The 19,412-nt window shown below is 48.1% G+C and overlaps 1 protein-coding gene across 1 annotated transcript in view; it reads right to left on the bottom strand.

The window, feature by feature from the left end:
* Positions 1–17,397, bottom strand: part of Pitpna (phosphatidylinositol transfer protein, alpha) — a 40,565-nt gene extending 23,168 nt beyond the window's left edge. The window contains exons 1-4 of the mRNA NM_017231.1: positions 17,186–17,397; positions 13,286–13,316; positions 7,214–7,362; positions 2,015–2,106 (exon numbers count right to left, since the gene is read on the bottom strand). Coding sequence (NP_058927.1) covers positions 2,015–2,106; positions 7,214–7,362; positions 13,286–13,316; positions 17,186–17,205 — 292 coding nt within the window. The 5' untranslated portion in view covers positions 17,206–17,397. The remainder of the gene's footprint in view (positions 1–2,014; positions 2,107–7,213; positions 7,363–13,285; positions 13,317–17,185) is intronic.
* Positions 17,398–19,412: the final 2,015 nt, after the last annotated feature.

Genomic DNA, 19,412 nt, shown 5'->3' with positions numbered 1-19,412 from the left:
GTTCAGTGGCCATCTAGGGCTTCCTCACATGTCCTTCTGCCTAAGAGATCTATTCCAAAGCCGGGGACTGTGGCTTTTACTTATAGCCTCACACAAGAGGGTTGCTACAAGTTTAAGGCCAACTGGGACTATACAGGGAGTTCAAGGCTGCTGGGCTACAGGCTGACACCTTTCCTCAGGAAGGAAAGAGAGAGAGAAGGAGAAAGAGGGAGACAGGGGCCTGTTTCTAGATAGTTCCTCAGACCTCAGAATCTTGGAAATCTGAGTCTTGCTACTCAGAAGGTACCTAGAATATGTTGGAGAAGAGAGAATACACCCACAGAGGCTCCAATCAGTTTTCCTTTCTGAAACTCTGGTCCGAAGATGAGTCAACCCCGGTTACAGACCCCTGAAGAGTGACAACCAACCACAGCATCTGCCCATGAGCAGCACACAAACTACACGTTTTGGGAACGGGTCGGTATTTCTGAGCCCTTTGTCAGTAAAAAATGGCCTCACTCCCTCTTTTCCTCCACAACCTTGGCAATTTTCCTCCTAACTTTCCTGTGTCCAGGCAAGGACATCACCCTACAGGTTCTCTCCTATGACCCTCCTCCAGAACACCTAGGTGTTAGCTACTTTTTAAACCAAGCATCAATATGTCACATTAAAATCAGAAATTCAAGTATCTAATGAGGGGTGATTTTAAAAAGTAATCCAGGATAGTCACCCCACAGAGTGACTGCAGATGTTCAAGTTCTTTATATAAAATAAGAGTATCTGTATGTTACCAATGCATACCCTCTTATACACTGCATGTCTGAATTATAATACTTAACAGAAGGCAAACTGTAATACTCTCTTGTTCAGACTTTATTTTGTTTTCAAGTTGAATTTTTATTTTTATCTTTTTAAGACAGCGCAGGTCTCACTGTGTTAGGCTTGAACCCCCTCTGTAGACCAGGCTGGCCTCAAACGCACAGGGATCCGCCTGCCTCCATCTCACAAGTGCTGGGATTCAAGGCCTGCATCACCAAGTCCAGTGTGTCTCTCTCAGATAGTTTAGAGTCCATGGATGTGGAGCCCATAGCTACTGCTGGCCAGCTATTCAGGATTCAGGTCCCAAAACCCACCAAGCAATCCATAGCCTTTGTGAGTCCAGTTTTGGGGAGGCAATGCCCTCTTCTAGCCTCTGTAGGCACCAGAAGTGCACATGGTACAAATACATACATGGGCAAAACAATATACACATTGGAAAATCTAAAACGCTTTTAAAAAAATAGCAATTCCAGTCAGCAAGAAAAGTGAGTGGGAAAACTTTCTTTGCCACCAATCCTGATCTGCAGAGTAGAAGGAATGGACTACAAAAATTGTCCATTAACTTCCATATATCCAGCATCACATATACACACATACTTGAGTGCGTGCACTTACACATGCACACATGCATATGAAAGAGATGTAAATGTAATTTAAAAATGTAATTGGTAATCAGCTATGAGACCTTATCTAAAAAATAGTAATCTAAAAACTGTGTCTGGAGATTTTATATGTATGTTAAATATAAACTCATACAACATCCAGAAAAAGGCTAGAAAAAAACCCTACAGTGTTTATAATAATTATCCAAAGATGAGAGAATCATGAATAATTATTTTTCCTGTTTTTATCTATTTTCCAAAACACCTGCAGTATTACTTTTGTAATCATTAAAAATAATCAAAATGGGGTTGGGGATTTAGCTCAGTGGTAGAGCACTTGCCTAGGAAGCGCAAGGCCCTGGGTTTGGTCCCCAGCTCCGAAAAAAAGAACCAAAAAAAAAGAACCAAAAAAAAAAAAAAAAATCAAAATTGTCAAATTAGCCCCCAATAAGAGAAACTGTTGTGTGCTGCCTCTGGCTCTGACTGTCAGTGTGGCTAAGCTGTCTGGCTAACACTTCATGCCCCAGGCCTGAAGGAGCCCCCTCCAAGCCCCGACTTCCCTCCCTCCAGCCTCACTGCCCACTTGTGCCTACCTTGGGCAGCCTTGCACTCACCGGTTCTGCAGTAAGGGTAGGCATTCCAGGCTTTCTCATGTATATTCAGGGCGCCTTCTGGGGCCAGCATTCGAACAAACGTGGGAACTTTGCTGTAGTGGAAAAAGCTGATGAGTGAACAAAGGAGCAGGAGAAAGGAGAAAAGAGTCGCAGAGCAGTCTCCAGCCCATGGCTCCTGCTCTAGGGTCAGAAGTTGACTAGCAAGTTTCCACGAGATAAGCAGGCGACTGCCAGAGCCTGACACCTCAGCTTGACTGCTACACATAGCATCGAAACCTGCCCTGCCACTCACATGAACAAGACAGCATCTGAGACCCTGGGCTGCCTACTGCCACACCACATTCTCATTATAGTCTGCCAGAGCTCAACAGGCATGAGGCAAGCCGCACAGCTGATGTTCCACTACACTTAGCATCTCAGGTCTACAGTCACTGACTCAGAAGGTGGGCTCCAAGGGCCGGGCAGTTGCCTCAGTCAGTAAAGTAGCTTTCATGGTTTAGAGTCCCAACACCCACATAAAAAGCTATGCTCCAATGTTTGGGGTAGGAACAGAGACAGAATTTCTCAAAATCAGTGGCCAGCCAGTCTAACGACTTGGTTCAGTTAGAGACCTTGGCTCAAAAAATAAGTTGGGGCTAGGAGTGATAGCACAGGCCTTTAATCCCAGCACTCAAGAGGCAGAGGCAGGTGGATCTCCTGAGTTTGAGGCCAACCTTGGTCTACATAGTGAGTTCCAGGCCAGCCAGGGCTACATCTTTTTTCTCTTTTCTGCCACAGAGTCTCATGTATCCCCAAACTGGCCTTGAGCTTCAGATCCTTCTGCCTCTACTTCCCAATGCTAGGATTACAGGCACGCACCACCACACGCAGCTATGGTGCCAGGGAACAAACCCAGAGCCTTGTATGTGCCCGGCGAGCACTCTACCAACTGAGCTTCATATACAGCGCTCCTTTAAATACAGACAGACAGTCTTACTGCCCAAGTAGGCAGGTTGGTTTTGTCAACATGACACAAACCTAAACATATCTGGGAAAGGACACTAGATTAACAAATTATTTCCATAAAACTGGCCCGAGGGCATTTTCCTCAATTGATGGTTGCTGTAGGAGGGTCCAGCTCAAAGTGGGTGGGACCATCCAGGTCAGGTGATCTTGGATGGTCTAAGAAAGCAGTCTGAGCAAGCACGGGAGGCAAGCCAGTAAAGCTCGACCTTCCATGGCCTCTGCTTCAGTGGCTTCCTTAGGTACTTGCCTTGAACTCTTGCCCTGTCTTCTCTAGATTGATAACAGATTATTATCTATGAAATGAAATAAGCCCTTTCCTTTCCTCCTCAGATTGCTTTTGGTCATAGTGTTTATTACAGAAAAACGAAACAAAAGCAAACCCCACCTTCCCTAGGAACTAGTCTACCTTGAACTCACTATGTAGCCAAGGCTGGCCTCAAACTTAGATGTTCTTGTCTTAACCTTCAAAGTGCTGGAATTACAGGTGTGTACAATCACACCTGGATAACATTTTCTTCTACTCATTTTTTTCCATTGGCTTTAAAGATTTATTATTTTTATGTGTATGAGTGTTTTGCCTACATGTACTTCTGTGCTCCATGTGTGGTTGCCCAATAAGAGGGTTTCTGATCCCCTAGAACTAGTTACAGATAGTTGTGAGCTACTATGTGGGTGCTAGGAACTAAACTCAAGTCCTCTGCAAGAGCAACCAGTGTTCTTACCCTTCTATCCAGTTTCCATCTCATGTTACAGAACATATGGATACTATGCACTGAGTTTTTGAAAGCACTTAAGTTCCTCTTTCTTAGCAGGCGTGGGGGTGGGGTGGGGTGGGGTGTTTAAGGGGTCAGACTCTGATACATGCTAGTCTTGTGGATACCTGAGAACTGAACTACACTAGCAGCTTTCAGATGGTAGCTTACGTAATCTTCAATAGGCTCCACCTTACTGACGCACTGTGGCGCCTCAAGCCTTCAGGAATGTGCTAACCCCCAGCAAGAAACTAACCCTGAGCCCCTAGAGCAAGCCAGAGACTCCACACACTGATACACATCCACCCAGGTGATGCTTCTTCTGAGTGCCAGGAACCCAGGAACCAAAGGGTCCAGAGACAGAAAACTATGACAGTTCTGAAGAAATATGCTCTAATAAGGTGATCCCAGGGCTCTCAGAGGAGGAACACAGCTAAAACACAATTGGGGAGGCTCATGACTGGAGGCAAGCTCCCAGGGCAGTCAGAACACATGGGTAGTGGGTGGGTATGCAGGATACCATGAAACAGACTGGGGTAGGGCAGAAAAGGCTGGGAGAGAGAGGGGTTAGTGCAAGGCACAGGCAGAATGGAAGAGAACACAGGGATGGAGTCACCAAAGAGCCTGTCAATTAAGTCACACTTCTTCCCAAGGACACCGGAAAGCTTCCAGTCTACAGCTTTCAAGAAGACTGCAGAGCCTACGACAGAATGCTGTCACACAGAGAAATGGAAGAAAGGGAGGAGCTGGAAGCTGCTGCGGCAATCCATAGCAGGAAGTGAATGAAAGGCTCTGTGGACTGTGGCAGGCATCGGACTCTCCGCCCAGGCCAGAAAGGCTTTTGTTCTCATGAGGGTGGCTGCGGAGGACCACCAGGACCACCCCACTGGAGTTAACAATGGTAGCAACTCAGAGTCTACACTTTCTTGCCTGGAGAAGGCAGGGAAGGCTGCACACTCCTCACACACAAGACTTTCTCTCTGCGCTCCGTTCACTGAGTTCAATAAGGAGATGACAACCTGCTCTCTGCCCAGCCCTGCCAAGCCTGTGACCCCACGGGCTCAGTATCCTTTCACTAGAGTGCCAAGTACAGGAAACTCCGGATTTAACATATGAAAATGAATCTGGTTCAGTTCCATTCAGTGACTAGGGATTAAAATGCAGATTTTTTTCTTTTTGGTTTTCTCTGTCCTGGAACTCACTCTACAGACCAGGTTGGCCTTGAACTCAGAGATCTGCCTACCTCTGTCCCCAAGTACTGGGATTAAAGGTGTGTGCTACCACCACCCATCAAGTACTTTCTTTTTTTTAAAAATGTGACTTTTAATTATGTGTATGCATACATGTCTGTACACATGGGTGTAGGTGCCTAAGGCAGACAGAAGATGCTGACTTGTCTGGAGCTGGAGTTATAGGCAGTTGTGAGTGGTCTCATGTGGGTGCTGGGCACTGAACTCTGGTATTCCACAAGGGCAGCATGTGCTCTTAATTGTTGAGCTTTCTCTCCAGTCCACTGAGTCATTTCTCAAGCAGTTTGGTTGACTTCCATTCAAGCTGGTAAATGCTAACTGCTGGTTTGAAGGTCCTTCAGGCCAGCTCATGGTTCGCTGTAAAATCATTTTGATTCGGGACTCAGCAAATGTGTCTGGTTTGATATAATTTCTAGTACACAAATGATTTTCAATGTATTTGAAAATATTGGACAAAAAAATTCTTTTACTAATTTTATTTTGTCTTCGCCCTCCTACCCTCCAGAGCTGAGGAACAAACCCAGGGTCTTGCTTGCGCTTGCTAGACAAGTGCTGTACCACTGAACTAAATCCTCGACTTCTACTAATTTTAAAAAGGGGGTTAAGAGCAAGTTAAGAGCAGTTGCTGCTTTCCCAGAAGACCCAAGTTCCATTTCCTTCAGAAGTACATGCACACGTGCACACACAAAAACTGAAAAAATACTGATATATATATATATATATAGATAGATAGATAGATAGATATAGATAGATATAGATATAGATATAGATATAGATAGATATAGATATAGATAGATATATATCCCTTTGATCAAAAGAGAGGTACATAGGGGCTGGAGATGGCTCAGTGGTTAAGAGCACTGACTGCTCTTCCAGAGGTCCTGAGTTCAAATCCCAGCTACCACATGGTGGCTCACAACCATCTGTAATGGGGTGTGATGTCCTCTTCTGGTGTGTCTGAAGACAGTGACAATGTGTATACTCATATACATAAAATAAATCTTAGAGAGAGAGAGAAGTACTAAGATTTTTCTTTGACATCTGATTCTACAAAACTTGAATTTAAATACTGCCTGACCTAACAACTACGATTTTTACTACATTCACTACACTTACAGATGTGTTTCAAAAGGTGTGTTCTGATCTCAGGAAAGGACTGCTGAAACAGCGTACAGCATGTACACAACATATTATGAGCACACCTTCTTTTTTCTTTTGGTTGTTGTTGCTTGGTTAGTTGATTTTTGAGACAGTTCTTCTGTGTAGCTCTGGCCCTCCTGAAACTCGATCTGTAGACCAGGCTGGCCTTGAACTCACAGAGCTCCACCTACCTCTGCCTCCCAAGAGTTGGGATCAAAGGCCGAGCATGTTATAGGCTTATTTACCTTATTTGTTCATTAAGAAGTTTTTGTTTGTTTTGTTGGTAGTTGTGGTTTTGTTTGCTTGCTTGCTTTTGAGACATTTTGTAGCTTACACTGACCTGGAACTGGTTACATAGTCTGAACTGGCCTTAAACTTACCATCCTCCTCCTTCACCTTTTTTTTTTTTTTTTCCAGAGCTGGGGACCGAACCCAGGGCCTTGCGCTTGCTAGGCAAGTGCTCTACCACTGAGCTAAATCCCCAACCCCCCCCAGCTTCACCTTCTTAAGTGCAGAGATTTTGGACAAGTATCATCTACCTGGACCTTATACACGCTTTGAAAGAATAAGGCAGGAAGGCTGGGGAGGGAGCCAAGGGTCTGGCCTAGCCTAACTAAGAGAGGTTCTGAGTTGAATTGCCAGCACAACCAGGGAGGAAGTGCTGTGGAAGGCAGTTATGAATGAGATCTAACTATAGAGGAACAACAGTATGTATAGTATGTATGGTCCACACAAGAATAAAGGAAATGGGTGTGTGCTTAGATACACACTCCTATACTCAGGACAATGGAAGGGCCCCAACATGCCAAAATAGCTCAAATAGCAAATAGCTTCTAAGGACCAGGAGCATGACGGGGCTACTTTATTTTTTAATAACAAAAACAAAACAAAACAAAACAAGACAAAAAAAAAAGAAAAAAAAACAACCCTTTGAATAAACAAAGAAGTACCACCCACACCCAACTGGCCTGTGGAGTGACACAGGCTGCCAGCCTATTACTTGAGACACTCCCAGTTAGCCAGAGCCCCCACTTCCAAAGCAGGCCACATACCTCTGTAAGTGGTAGATCTTGTGTGTGTACTGGCCTTTCTCGCCATCATCCTTCTCGTAGGGCTCGTTCACCAGGACCTCCACACCTTCCCCACCACCAGTTTCATTTTTACTGGCTTCAGCCACAGAGTACAGCTGCCCCACTTGATACTACAGAACCAAAGAGACAAACATTATTTACAACAGTTACACATGGCCCAACTGCAACTGTAGTCTACAACCTCTACAAAAAAATCTTCCGGAAGCAGTAAAGAACTGTGCTCTGGGGCACCTCCTACTTATTTTTATTTACTTTCTTTTTTATCTTTTTCCAGTGCTTAGGATTGAACTCAGGGCCTTAAGCAGGCTAGGCTGCTAGGTAAATGTTCAACCACTGAGCTATATCCTCAGCACCCCCTTTTCTTCCTGCATCAAACTCCCAAATAGCTGGATTGCAGACTTTTTCATCATCAAATACTCAACTTTATCCTCCCATTTTTATAAAGCCATGGGTTTAAAAAGAGCAGAGACTGTATTTAATCTCACTGTACAATCCAGAAAGAAAATATTACATAGTCCAGGGCTTCTTCTGGCATGGACCCAGCTCTGGTATCAGACCCCAAAACCGGATCTCAGTTATTGCTAAAAGTCTGTTTCACAGATTCTAAAGGTAGGCATGGTATCTCATATTTACAACGGCAGCACTCATAACGCTGGAGTAGGATTGTCATGAGTGCCTTAAGCTACAGTGAGTTCTAGGGTATCTTTGGCTACAGCATGAGACCCTGTGTTTAAAAAAAAAAAAAAAAAAAAAAAAAAAAAGCCAGACAGTAGTGATGCACACCTTTAATCCCAGCTCTTGGGAGGAAGAAGCAGATGGATCTCTTAGTTCAAGGCCAGCCTGGTCTAGTGAGTTCCAGAACTACACAGAGAAACCCTGTTGGGCACAACCAACCAACCAAAACAAAACCCACAAGCAACAACAGCAAATAAACACACAAATGATCCAAAACCAAGACCCCAACTTCCAAAGGAAAGCTATCCAGTGCTGTGTCTCCCACCTCGGGCAAAAACTTGAGTCAGACCACTTTTCCTCCTGTGTGGCTTTTCCCCACCCTGTAGGGACCTCAGAACCTCTCAAACAAGACCTCTCCAGATCTTCCCTAGTCCCGGTGGGCTGAAGCCATGCTCCTGCTCCCTGCCTTACAGATCCCTTCCTCAGGCTGTGCTGGCTGCCTGCCCCTCTGCCTTGGCAGTTGCTAGATGGCAAAAGCCTGGTTTTCCTTTATTTGGGTCACATGTCACCCTATCAAGTCACTGGCCTCCTCTGACCCTTTCAGGACAGCCTGATGTAGAACTGATGACTTAAGGACAGTGTCCAGGCCTAGCCCCCGCTCCTACCCTCATTTATAAGAGAAATTACCTGGAAAGGAAATACATGTGAAGACTCTGAGCATGGCAGCCTGTAATTCAGACATCAGGAGGCAGAGCGGATGGAACACTGGGAGTTCAAGGCCAGTCTGGCCAACATAAATTCTAGGACAGTCAGGTTCATGTTTCAAAAACAATACAAGGGGCTGGGGATTTAGCTCAGTGGTAGAGCGCTTACCTAGGAAGCGCAAGGCCCTGGGTTCGGTCCCCAGCTCCGAAAAAAAGAACCAAAAAAAAAAAAAAAAAAAATACAAAAGGCAAGAAAGTGAACAGTGCAGAGAAAGCCAACAGTGGCAGAGCAGGAAATTATATCTATTCGAAAATGCATCTTCCTCATGGCAGGGCCAAGAGGACTCAATTACCTAACTTGCTGGGGGTGGACATAAAGCTTCCCTTGCCTTCTACGCCCTCCCTTGAATTCCTGATACCTCCAGGAGCAAGACTAGGGGTGTTCTCCCTCTGAGATCTCTGGCATCACCCCAAGGCACAGTGCTGTCAGGAAGAGCAGGATGGAGCTCTGGGTCTGCTATCGTACCTGGAAACCTTCTCCAACTCAGCCCCTAAGCACTGCAAGAAAACTTCGGGAGACAGCTAAAAGGCAAAGCAGTGGACCAGTACAGCTCACTGCTTACCACAAAGCCTAAAGCCCAAGTTTCCAAAGCAAAAAGCCCAGCACAGAATGCCAAGGTAAGTGATCAAGGCTCAGTTAATCCCATCAAAGAGAAACATTTGAGAGGGTAAGACAAGTTACCTCGATCTTGCTAATCCTGAGCAATACCTGTTCTGGTCTGGTGCCTCACAGATGCCCACACCACCCCTTGTGCCCTTCCAGTCCAACACCTGCTAAGGCACACTTGAAACCCGTATCAAATGGGTCAGGGATTGGCTGAGCCAGGGCTTCCTCCTCACAAAGCAGCAGGACCTCTGCTTTGGAAAGAGTCCTAAGGACATTGAACAACTGACTCAGCGAATCCTAAAGAGCAGGCTGGGGAGAGGGCCTGTGGCCTGCCGCTTGCTAGGAGTGCTCCTGGGGCCAGCAAAGACCATTGTCCTCAGGGATTCCCTTCAGGGGCTGGAGATCAGAGGGCAGGCTCTAAGAGGATCAGTCTGCCTGCTGGCCTCTTCCCCTTTAATCTCTCTTGATATTCTGATCCCTTAATCCCAATCAGACAAGTGAGGCAGTTTTGTTAATCCAAAGAGGTACAGAAGACAGATCTGCACAAAGTCCAAGTGAGGGACACTTTACGTCAGAAGGCTCCCTTTGGAATAGCCGTTCTGCATCTTGGGAAGGCTGCCAGATTCAACATTGGGTGGCAGTAAAGGTGGGCGTCAGACCACAAAATCAGATAAGGAGTCCCAAGGAGACCTGGATTCCAGCCTCCTTAGGCTGAGAACAATGTTACCTTGCCCTTGAGAGTTATCCCCTTGTCCTATAGACTAAGTCACTCAGTGAAACAAAGCAGGTAAGAACCCAGGAAGATGAAATGTGCAGCAGAAACACTGAATGACACACACGAAGAAAAAGCAATACAGTTGGGCACAAGTGGCCACACACATGGCTGTAATCCCAGCACACGGGAGGCTAAGCCAAGAGGACTGCCAGGAATTAGTTTAAGGCCACTGTGGGCCACATACTGAGATCAGGCTAGCCAAGGATATACAGTAAGACTCTGTCTCAAAAATAAGAAAGAAAAACAGTACTCTGTTGACCCACCCATAAGCTCTGTCAGGTCAGGTTGCATTAGAGGAAGGATGCCCTGAGCCTGCCCTGTCCACAGGAGGTGGGCCAGGAACCACTGGTGGACACACCCAAGTCAAACAGCCAGGGCTTTCTTGCTCTGCTGTAGGAGGCCTGGAAACCCAAGGTAGTGTTACACTAAAGACTGGCCAAACAAGCTAATTCTGCCCCCAAATATCGATTCAGGAATCGAGATGATTATAAGCCCATGGTCTTCTCCTTTCCATTTTCCTCCTCAAATCAGAAGCTCCAAGGGATTCAAGTCATGGTCTCCAATATAGGACATGAATCTACCAGTCACATGACACTGGACTGTTCTCATGGGAACCACTGGTGAGTCAGAAAGGGGTAAATGACAGACTCTAGGAGGGGGCTGCTCCTTACTACTTTATTCTTCACTCCCCCATTCTAGAATTTTCTGATTATCCGGAACTAAGGTTCAAACTACTGATGGAGTGGACTTCTCCCAGAAGCCCTGCTGCTTTCTTGTCAGGGCTGAGCAACACTACAGACAGTTGAATCTGAATGCTGAATCTGAACAGCGCACACTTCCCGGGCTTCCACTCCCCTGCCCTGTCTCACCACTTCCTCCATGCTGCAAAACCACAAACTAAAACTGCCAGCTGTGGATGTCCTCAAGGTGGGCATTTCCCTTTTCTTCCAACTGTAGGCCACCCACCACGAGAGGTCAGGACAGCAGAGACACCCCCAGACAGTCCTGTGCCCCCCCATTCTGCAGTACTCTCTCAGTCTTAGCCTTTGGCCCATCAAGAGACTCCCTCTGATCCACTGTACCTGAAATCCTACATAAAGACAATCCCACATCCCTGAGGGATGGACATCTTTTTTCCCTTCTTTCCTTCTTTTTGTTTGTTTTTTGAGACAGGGTTTCTTTGTATAGAACAGGCTGGCCTTGAACTAACTCACAGAGACCAGCCTGCCTGTGCCTGAGTGCAGGGGATTAAAGGTGTGCACCACTACATCCAGCTTCCTTATCATTTTTTTTGAAACAGGTTATCCCTCTGTAGCTGTCCTAAACTCACTTTGTAGCTTAGCTTTGATAATCCTGCCTCAGCCTCCCAAGTGTCAGGATTAGAAGTGTGAGCTACTCTTTTTTTTTTTAATTAGTTAATTAATTTTGTTTTAAGAGCTCACAAAAATATTATGAGATAGTCTATTACATACCTTACTGTATGCCCCAGCTGGCCTCAAACTCTGATTACCATCCTTCTGCCACTGGCACCCAGATGTCTCATGTCTGCACTAACTGCTCAGACCATGCTCAAGCTCACATCTGCCCCTCTCTCCCAGATCTCCACAGCTTTCAACAAGTACACAGCACCCCAATACAGACAATTCTCTCAGAGACCAATGCACGCACACGACTCTTGGGGGTGCTTGTCTCACTAAAGAATGCTCCCACTGGGGCTGGGGATTTAGCTCAGTGGTAGAGCGCTTACCTAGGAAGCGCAAGGCCCTGGGTTCGGTCCCCAGCTCCGAAAAAAAGAACCAAAAAAAAAACAAAAAGAATGCTCCCACAGGGCTGGAGAGATGCTTCACAGTAGTTAAGAGCCCTTGTTGACCTTTAGAGGCCTGGTGTTTGATTCTAAACATTTACACTGAGTAACTCACAACTACCTGTGACTACAACTCCTGGGCCTTCTTCTGGCCTCTGCAGGTACCATACATATATACACAAAAAAAGGAATACAGACACATAAACATAAATGTTTAAAAAATGCTCTGGGGGTTGGGGATTTAGCTCAGTGGTAGAGCACTTGCCTAGCAAGCGCAAGGCCCTGGGTTCAGTCCCCAGCTCCGAAAAAAAGAAAAAAGAAAAATGCTGGGGCTGGGGATTTAGCTCAGTGGTAGAGTGCTTGCCTAGGAAGCGCAAGGCCCTGGGTTCGGTCCCCAGCTCCGAAAAAAAGAATCAAAAAAAAAAAAAGAAAAAGAAAAATGCTCTGGACTGAGCAGTAATGGTGTACACCTTTAGTCCCAGCACTTGGGAGGCAGAGGCAGGGGTATCTCTGAGTTCAAGGCCAGCCTAGTTTACAGAGTGAGTTCCAGGACAGCCAAGGCTACAAAGAGAAACCCTGTCTGGGGGTGAAAAAAATGGTTCTGGGCTTTGTTGGCCTGTTTTCATTTCTCAGAGGGCCAGTTCCTGTGAGTAGCACAGGATTCCTACTGGTCCTACAAGAAAAAAATGGAACCACAACTGGGGGTTCAGGCTGGCCTTCATTTTGCTGGAAGCTGGGGTGGAGCTGTGGATTCAGAGGAAAGTCATAAATAAGCCTAGCCAGGAAGGGAGAATAGAGGAAGTTCAGAAAAAGGGTGGGACAAGGGAGGCTCCGTGGCCGTTTTCTCTATCCAAGAGACAGCTCTGAGTCAGCGCGGCCTCTGAACCTTCTTGTGGCGACTACTGCTGCCAGCTCCACATGCTAGGCTCTGTCAGACCTAGGAACCATAAAAGGACGAAGGCAAGCCAAGCCTGTTTGTCAGCCCCTGCCCTCCGTAAAAGGAGGGTTCTGTGCCTAGAGAGCCAGGGACTCAGAGCTTTCTGGCCTTGCAGGCTTGCTTCATAGCTAGAGTGCCACTAACCAGGGAGCACTGTGCCCTGTCCTTGGAGACCCCACTTATGCACACATGGCATCATCAACAACATGCCCCCAAACAGTCCAGTCCCCCAGCAGGTGAAGAACTGCTTTAGTCTCTGCTCAAAGCTATCCAGCAAGTCAACAGCTTGAAACTGATTGTGCCTAGGTATTCTGATTCAGTAGAGAGTAGCACAGGATACTTGAACCAAGCCTATATTAGAACAAAAAATGAAAGCTACACAAAAGTATGGCCACTCCCAGCCTAGCTAAGCCGATGTTCACAAATACTCATGAACAAGTATGGGTGAGATGAGAAACAAAAGGGACTTACCTCATCTACAGACACAGGCAGGATGACCCGACTACAAGAGAGGAAAAAGAGAGTATCAGCTCCAGGTTCTGAAGCATCCCCTCAGTACAACCGCCCACGTCTCATTCAATCCGACCCTTTACTCACTGACAAAAACCCAGCAGGCCAGGGTCCTCCATGGCCTTCTGGAATCCCATTTAGAACCCTATGATTCAGCGCAAACCTCAAGTCCCCTCACCTACTTCCCAGGCCACTCACTCACATCTTCCTCTCCCTTTCCCTCAACCATCTCTTCCCAGGTAAGACTTGCTCATGTGTCTAGTAACACAGAGAAGCTAACAGAGAAGGCTCCTCGTGATAAAGATTAAGATCTGAAGAGTATGGCCCTGAGGATCTGCATCAGTGGGCCCAACTTCCCAACATCAGCCCTCATGGTCAAAGGCTGTGAAGGGGCAATTCCCTAGAAGCTTAAGCGCCACCACCTCTGCTCTCCAAAGAAAGTCACAGTGCAAACTCCCCCATGCAGCAATGAAAGAGGACACCCAGATCCGACCTCCAGGAGCTAGCTAGAGGCACCCCAACCCTTCGCTTTTCTTTCTACTTCTACTCTGACCACTTCCAATTGTTGGAGGCACCACCACACTAGCTAAAGGAGAAACTGTGGCCAGCAAAGTCCTCAAGAGGTCACCAAATCCAGAGAGCCAAGGGGACCAGAAGCTCTTCTCCAGGTGGCTTACATTTGTGGCAGACCTGAGGGTGACCCCCATTGTAATGCCTTTGAGGTCAGAGAACTCAAAGGGCCTTGACAGGACTCAAAGGTCAAGTCACTTAGCACTGAGGCAAAGGCAGGTAGCCTGTCAGTTTGGAGTCAGCCTGGCCTATGTAGCAAGTTCCAGGCAAGCCAGAGTTACATGGCAAGACCCTGTTTCTTTTTACAAAAACAAAAACAAAAAAAATGTGGAGATAGGCAGTGGGGGCACCACTCTGATCCCAGTACTCAGGAGGCAGAGACAGGCAGAGCTCTGAGTTTGAGGCCTGTCTGGTCTACAGAGTGAGTTCCAGGTCAGCCAGGGCTACACAGAGAGACCCTATGTCAAAGTAAAAAAATAAAATAAAAATAAAAAAGAAACAAGGAGACGCAAGGAGCAAAGCTGAGATTCCCAGTTCTCAGAGTCTGGCTGGAACCTGCTGGGCAGGCCCTCTGTACCTTGCAAACGTGCCTAGGAAGGCGTGAACACATCGTCCTTCCTATGTAGGCAGAGGTACAAGCCTTGTTGCTCCAGGCTGCATAACGGCCCCACAAAGTTCTCCCCAGCAGCAAGAAAACACACAGTGAGATCTGAGGGAAACATCGCAGTAAAAGCCGTGCACCAAGCAGAAAAGGCAGCAGGAAAATAAATAAATAAATAAAATGGGAGCCAAGTCTTTACTGCCTGCTTATCCCCTTCCTCCAGAAGGACTCGAGTAATGTAAATCCCCCCATTAGCGGGAAGCAGCGACGCATAGAAGTACTTCCAACTTAGAGGGCAGAATGTCTGCACCCTCAGAAGAAACTTCCTAGAAAACAATCCGCCTTTTATCTTCAAGAACACAGCAAAAATCACATCGAAGAATTTGCAGAAATCAAGTCGGGGAAAATCCTGTCAGAGGAAGTGTCAGAAAAAGCAACAGGGACAGCCTTGAGGTGCAAGCCGCCCCTCAAAACAGACTAGTTACAGTCCAGCACCTTCACGGATGCGCAGAGCCTGCTTCATCTGCAGGCCCAGACATTCCTCCCTCGCTCCCTCGGATCAGAACCACCTCATCTCAGTAGCCACAGTGGACAATCTGAAAGGATAGGGCCACAGAGGCCCAGCTGGGCCAAGACTGGAGCCACGCTCACCATGACATGACCTTCACTTGTGTCCGTCTCAGAGCTGCAGCACTGCAACCACAGCCAAGTATCTTGATGCCCCTCCTGCCCAGTTTTTCATCCTGTCCCTCGCACACACAGGGAACCTGTCCATCACATGGAAATCCAGATGCCTGGCAGGTTCTGTATCTCCAGCATCCTTGGCCCTTTCCCTGGCAGGCTTCATGTGGGGAGAACAAAGAATGAAAAAGGACTGCCTGCCTCCCGGATTCACTTGTCTCTTCAAAAGGCCCTTCTTTCCCCAGCTTGACCTTTACAAAACTCCACGTTTCTATAGACTGTAGGATTCATGTAGGGTTTTTTTTTTTTTTTAACCTGAAAAGTGAGAAGAGCTCATTGGTTTGGGCACTATGGATTAAAATGCAAAGTGCACCATGTTCTCCTTGGAGAACTGGCACCCAAGTGTTCTTGCTCTCCACCACATAAAGCTCTGAGCTCTGCCTGGATTCACATCAGACTGGGTAGAGAGGCAATGGGGCCTCCAAATAATGTTCTCAAGAGTCGAGGTAGGGTGACACCTGGCTCTCTTTTGTCATTCAAACTACACTATGTCTTCATCATCCTAAACAGCTCCAAAGAGAAAACCCTGTAGGGACAGACAAAGTACCTTCAATGACAACACAGAAAGGCCCCTGCACACTTACTTGGTCACTAAGAGTTTCCCAAGCTTCTCTCTACTTGGACATCTCCCATTTCTGAACTTATGGGGCTTAGGACCCAATGCTGCCCACTTGTCCTCCCCTCCAGGGAAGCTTAGTGGCATCACAAAGTCTATACACACATCCAATTACTCCTGGAGGAGAACAGAAAGCCCTGGGACATCCACTTGGAACCATGATCCTCTGGAGTGGATCATATGAAAGACAGCAATCCAAACAGTCCCACCTGTCAGCCAAGCCCTTGGGTTTCAGAAGCAAACATCTATCTTCCTGCAGGCCCTGCCCATTCCCCATGTCAACAGCTCTACACACATTTGTGGGACCACCTCAATTCCTCCAAAACAATAGCCTTACCTTTGCACAACCCAGCATCCCCTAGGATTGAAGATCCCTGTCTTGGTCCCCATCACCTCCATTAGCAGGCACATTCATTCTTAAATCATCTTCCTGGATGATCTTGGGCCCTGCTAACTTCCTGCCCGTCTCTATCACCCACACTCCTTTATGTCACTTCAGAACCTGCCCAGTATTTTCCCGACTCTTCATTCAAGTGTTGCCAAGTCCTAAGCAGACATGCTGAGGTTCTTCCAAAAGCCTCCCTTCTGCACCTACTTAGGTACCATGCCACTCCAGCTATTCCCACCCCAGCCCTGTTATCCAGTCCCTGTGCTCTTTCTCTCACCCTGTCACCCAAGCGTGGCTTTGATTGAAGTCCTTTTTTCTGCAACCAATTATTACAATCCTTCTTCCTCTGCTGCCTCAGGCAGCCACTGTCCATGCCCTAGGTTCCGCCTCAACACTCCTCCCCACCACCTCAACTCCATTCCAAGAGCTACCTTATCTGATCTTCCCTGCCCCTTGGTACAGCTCAGCCTCAAACCCCTCCCCACCGTCAGCCAACTCACCGGCGCTGCCTGCCCTTGTCCCACTGCTCCCTGGTCCCTTACACAACTCCTCAGTCCTTCGGGCAGTTCTGCCTGCCCCTTCGTTCCTCAGCGCCCACCATAGGGCCACACCACATCCAGCACTCTTCCATTCCCCGGGCCCCTTCCTCATGCCTCCTCTGGCTCTCCCTATCCCCTTGACCCCACCTCAGGCCCTGACCCGCCCGCACCGGTTCTCGGCCTCCACTCCGGTGTATTCGATCCCACTTCAGGTGCTGTCTGTCACCCTGGGCCCCTCCGGCCCCACCTCAGGCCCCGTCCAGCCCCCGCTGTCCTCTCCGCCCCTGCTAGGCGGCCCAACAGCCCCATCCGGTGTTCTCCATCCCCCGGTAGGCGATTTGCCTTCGAGGCCGTCTTCCCGACCCTCCCTTCCGCCTCGCTTCCGCACAGCCGACCCGACACTCACTATTCCTTGAGCAGCACCATGTCGCTTCGCGGCTCGGCGGCTGCCAGCTGCCAGCCCGGCCTCCCGCCCGCTTCCCGGTGGCCGCTCTCCCGGTGGCCCGGCCCGGCCCCGCTGCCTGTGCGCCTTCGTTGTGGTCTGCTCTGTCCCCGCTGCTCTCGCTGCGGTCGCCGCGCGGGCTTCTGCCACCCTGCCCTGGCCTCGCCACCTCCCGCGCCTCTGCCGACGCCGCCCGGAGCTCCGGTTCCGCAGCGCCGCGCGGGGGCGGGGCGTCTCTGCGGCAACCAAAGCGTCAGACGCAGCAGTGCGCGCTGACCTCACGCGGGGCGGGGCCTTCCCGGGTCCGCCCCTCCACCCTTAAATGGGCCGTGGCTCCGGATTTATGTCAGCATCTGGGCCCAGGTCTGGTTTGGTAGTCAGGAAGTAAAGAGACATGTTTGGTGTAAATGCTCTTCTGCATCAGGAGCTGCAGCGCCTATATGCTTGGATTTCGCTGGTGGGTGTACTGAGAACCAAGCTTGTCAAAAATAAAATGAGGGAGTTGGACATTTAGTTCAAACCACGAAGCACTTGCCTAATTTGGATTCAACAAGAAACCAAGACCAAACAAGTGTGTATATACTTTCTCTAAATACTTGACTCCACAACTCCACCATTACTGTCCTTGTTTAGAGGCATGAAGGCTGCAGAAGTTAGATTTGCTCATCACAGTTTTTTCATGCTGTAGCTGAGATTTTATTTTATTGTATTTATTTTTTTGAAACAGGATCTTACTATGTAGCTCTGGCTGTCCTGGAACTTGCACTGTAGACCAGGCTGGCCTCAAACTCACAAAGATCCACCTGCCTCTGGCTCCTGAGTGCTGGGTATAGCTGAGATTCTAACTTAATATCTTAGTGTCTTCTCATCCATCCAATAAACATTGGCTGCAGGTCTCCTGTGTGCCGGACCTTGTGCTATCCTAGTCAGAGAGAACAAGGCTGGCATTATTTTGCCCTTACAGAGCTGGTGATCAAATGGAGGAGAGGCAGGTGATGGCTGCGGGTAGCAGGCAATTGAAATGAAAGGGGCTGTTAGGGATGGTGATACAGGCCTAAAATCCTAGCTGTCCGGGAGCTGAAGCAGGAAGATGGAAAGTTCAAAGCCTGTCTGAAAAGCTTAGTAAGCCACTGTCTCATAAAAGGTAAAGCGAAGGCTGGGGTGCGGCTCGTAGAGCACTTGCCTCATATGCAGGAGGCCCTAGGTTCATTCCCAGAATCACAGAAAGAGAAGAAAAGGGAAGCTCAGCAGCAGGCTGGGAGGGGTGAAAGTTGGGATGGGATCCCACTGGAAGGCACCTGGTGTAAGTGAGGAGCCCCTTGAGGGAAGGCATCCCAGAGATCCGCAAGATGCTAGAGAGGACCACGGACAGCAGAAAGTGTAAGCGGGTACATAAAGGTTGTAGTCAGGAGCAAGCTGTATTCAGGGACTTGTCCTAGGGTGATTTTCTGTTGCTGTGATAAGGACCATGACTAGAAGTTAACTTGGGGAGAAAAGGGTTAGAGTCCCTTGGCAAGGGACAATGGCAGGAACCTGAAGGCAAGAACTGAGGCAGAGGCTACGGAGGGAAGCTGCTCACTGGCTTGCTCAGCCCGCTTTCCTGTACAACCTAGGACCACCTGGCCAGACACTATAACCACCAGGGTAAGCTGAGCTCTCCCACAGCAATCATTAATCTAGAAAGTGCTCCCACAGGCTTGCCTGCAGGTAAATCTGATGGGGACATTTTCTCAACTGAGGTTTCCCTCTTCACAGATGACCCCAGCTCATGTAAAGCTGACAAACAAACAAACAAACAAACAACAAAAACAAAAACCTGAGGGGCACAGGACTAGCAAAAGTAACCGGAAGCTTCGAGTCAGGAGGCTGAGGATCTGGGAAGGGTTAGGCTCCTGGTGGGTGACGATAGTGTGGCCTACAGGACGGGAAGGGCATTCAAGGGTTTCAGGAGTGCTATGAGATGCATGGGATGACTTCTGCCTGAATGTTGGGGGCAGGGAGGGAAGAAGAGAGGGCTGGATGGAGCCAAAGACAGGCAGGGATACTAGTGAGGAGGTAGTGGCAGAAATTCAGAGAGCATTCAGCATGGGGGGACAAAAAGAGACTTGTTGCCCAATTGGCCGAGAAGGCAACAGGGCAAGAGCAAGTGAGGAAGGGAGACAAGCAGGCCTAGGAGCCTGAGGGAACAGTG

This window comes from Rattus norvegicus, chromosome 10 (genome assembly GCF_036323735.1).
Source record: "Rattus norvegicus strain BN/NHsdMcwi chromosome 10, GRCr8, whole genome shotgun sequence".
NCBI classification, from domain to species: Eukaryota; Metazoa; Chordata; class Mammalia; order Rodentia; family Muridae; genus Rattus; species Rattus norvegicus.
The sequence above is the reverse complement of the archived record's forward strand: the minus strand, read 5'-3'. Positions and strand labels throughout refer to the sequence as shown.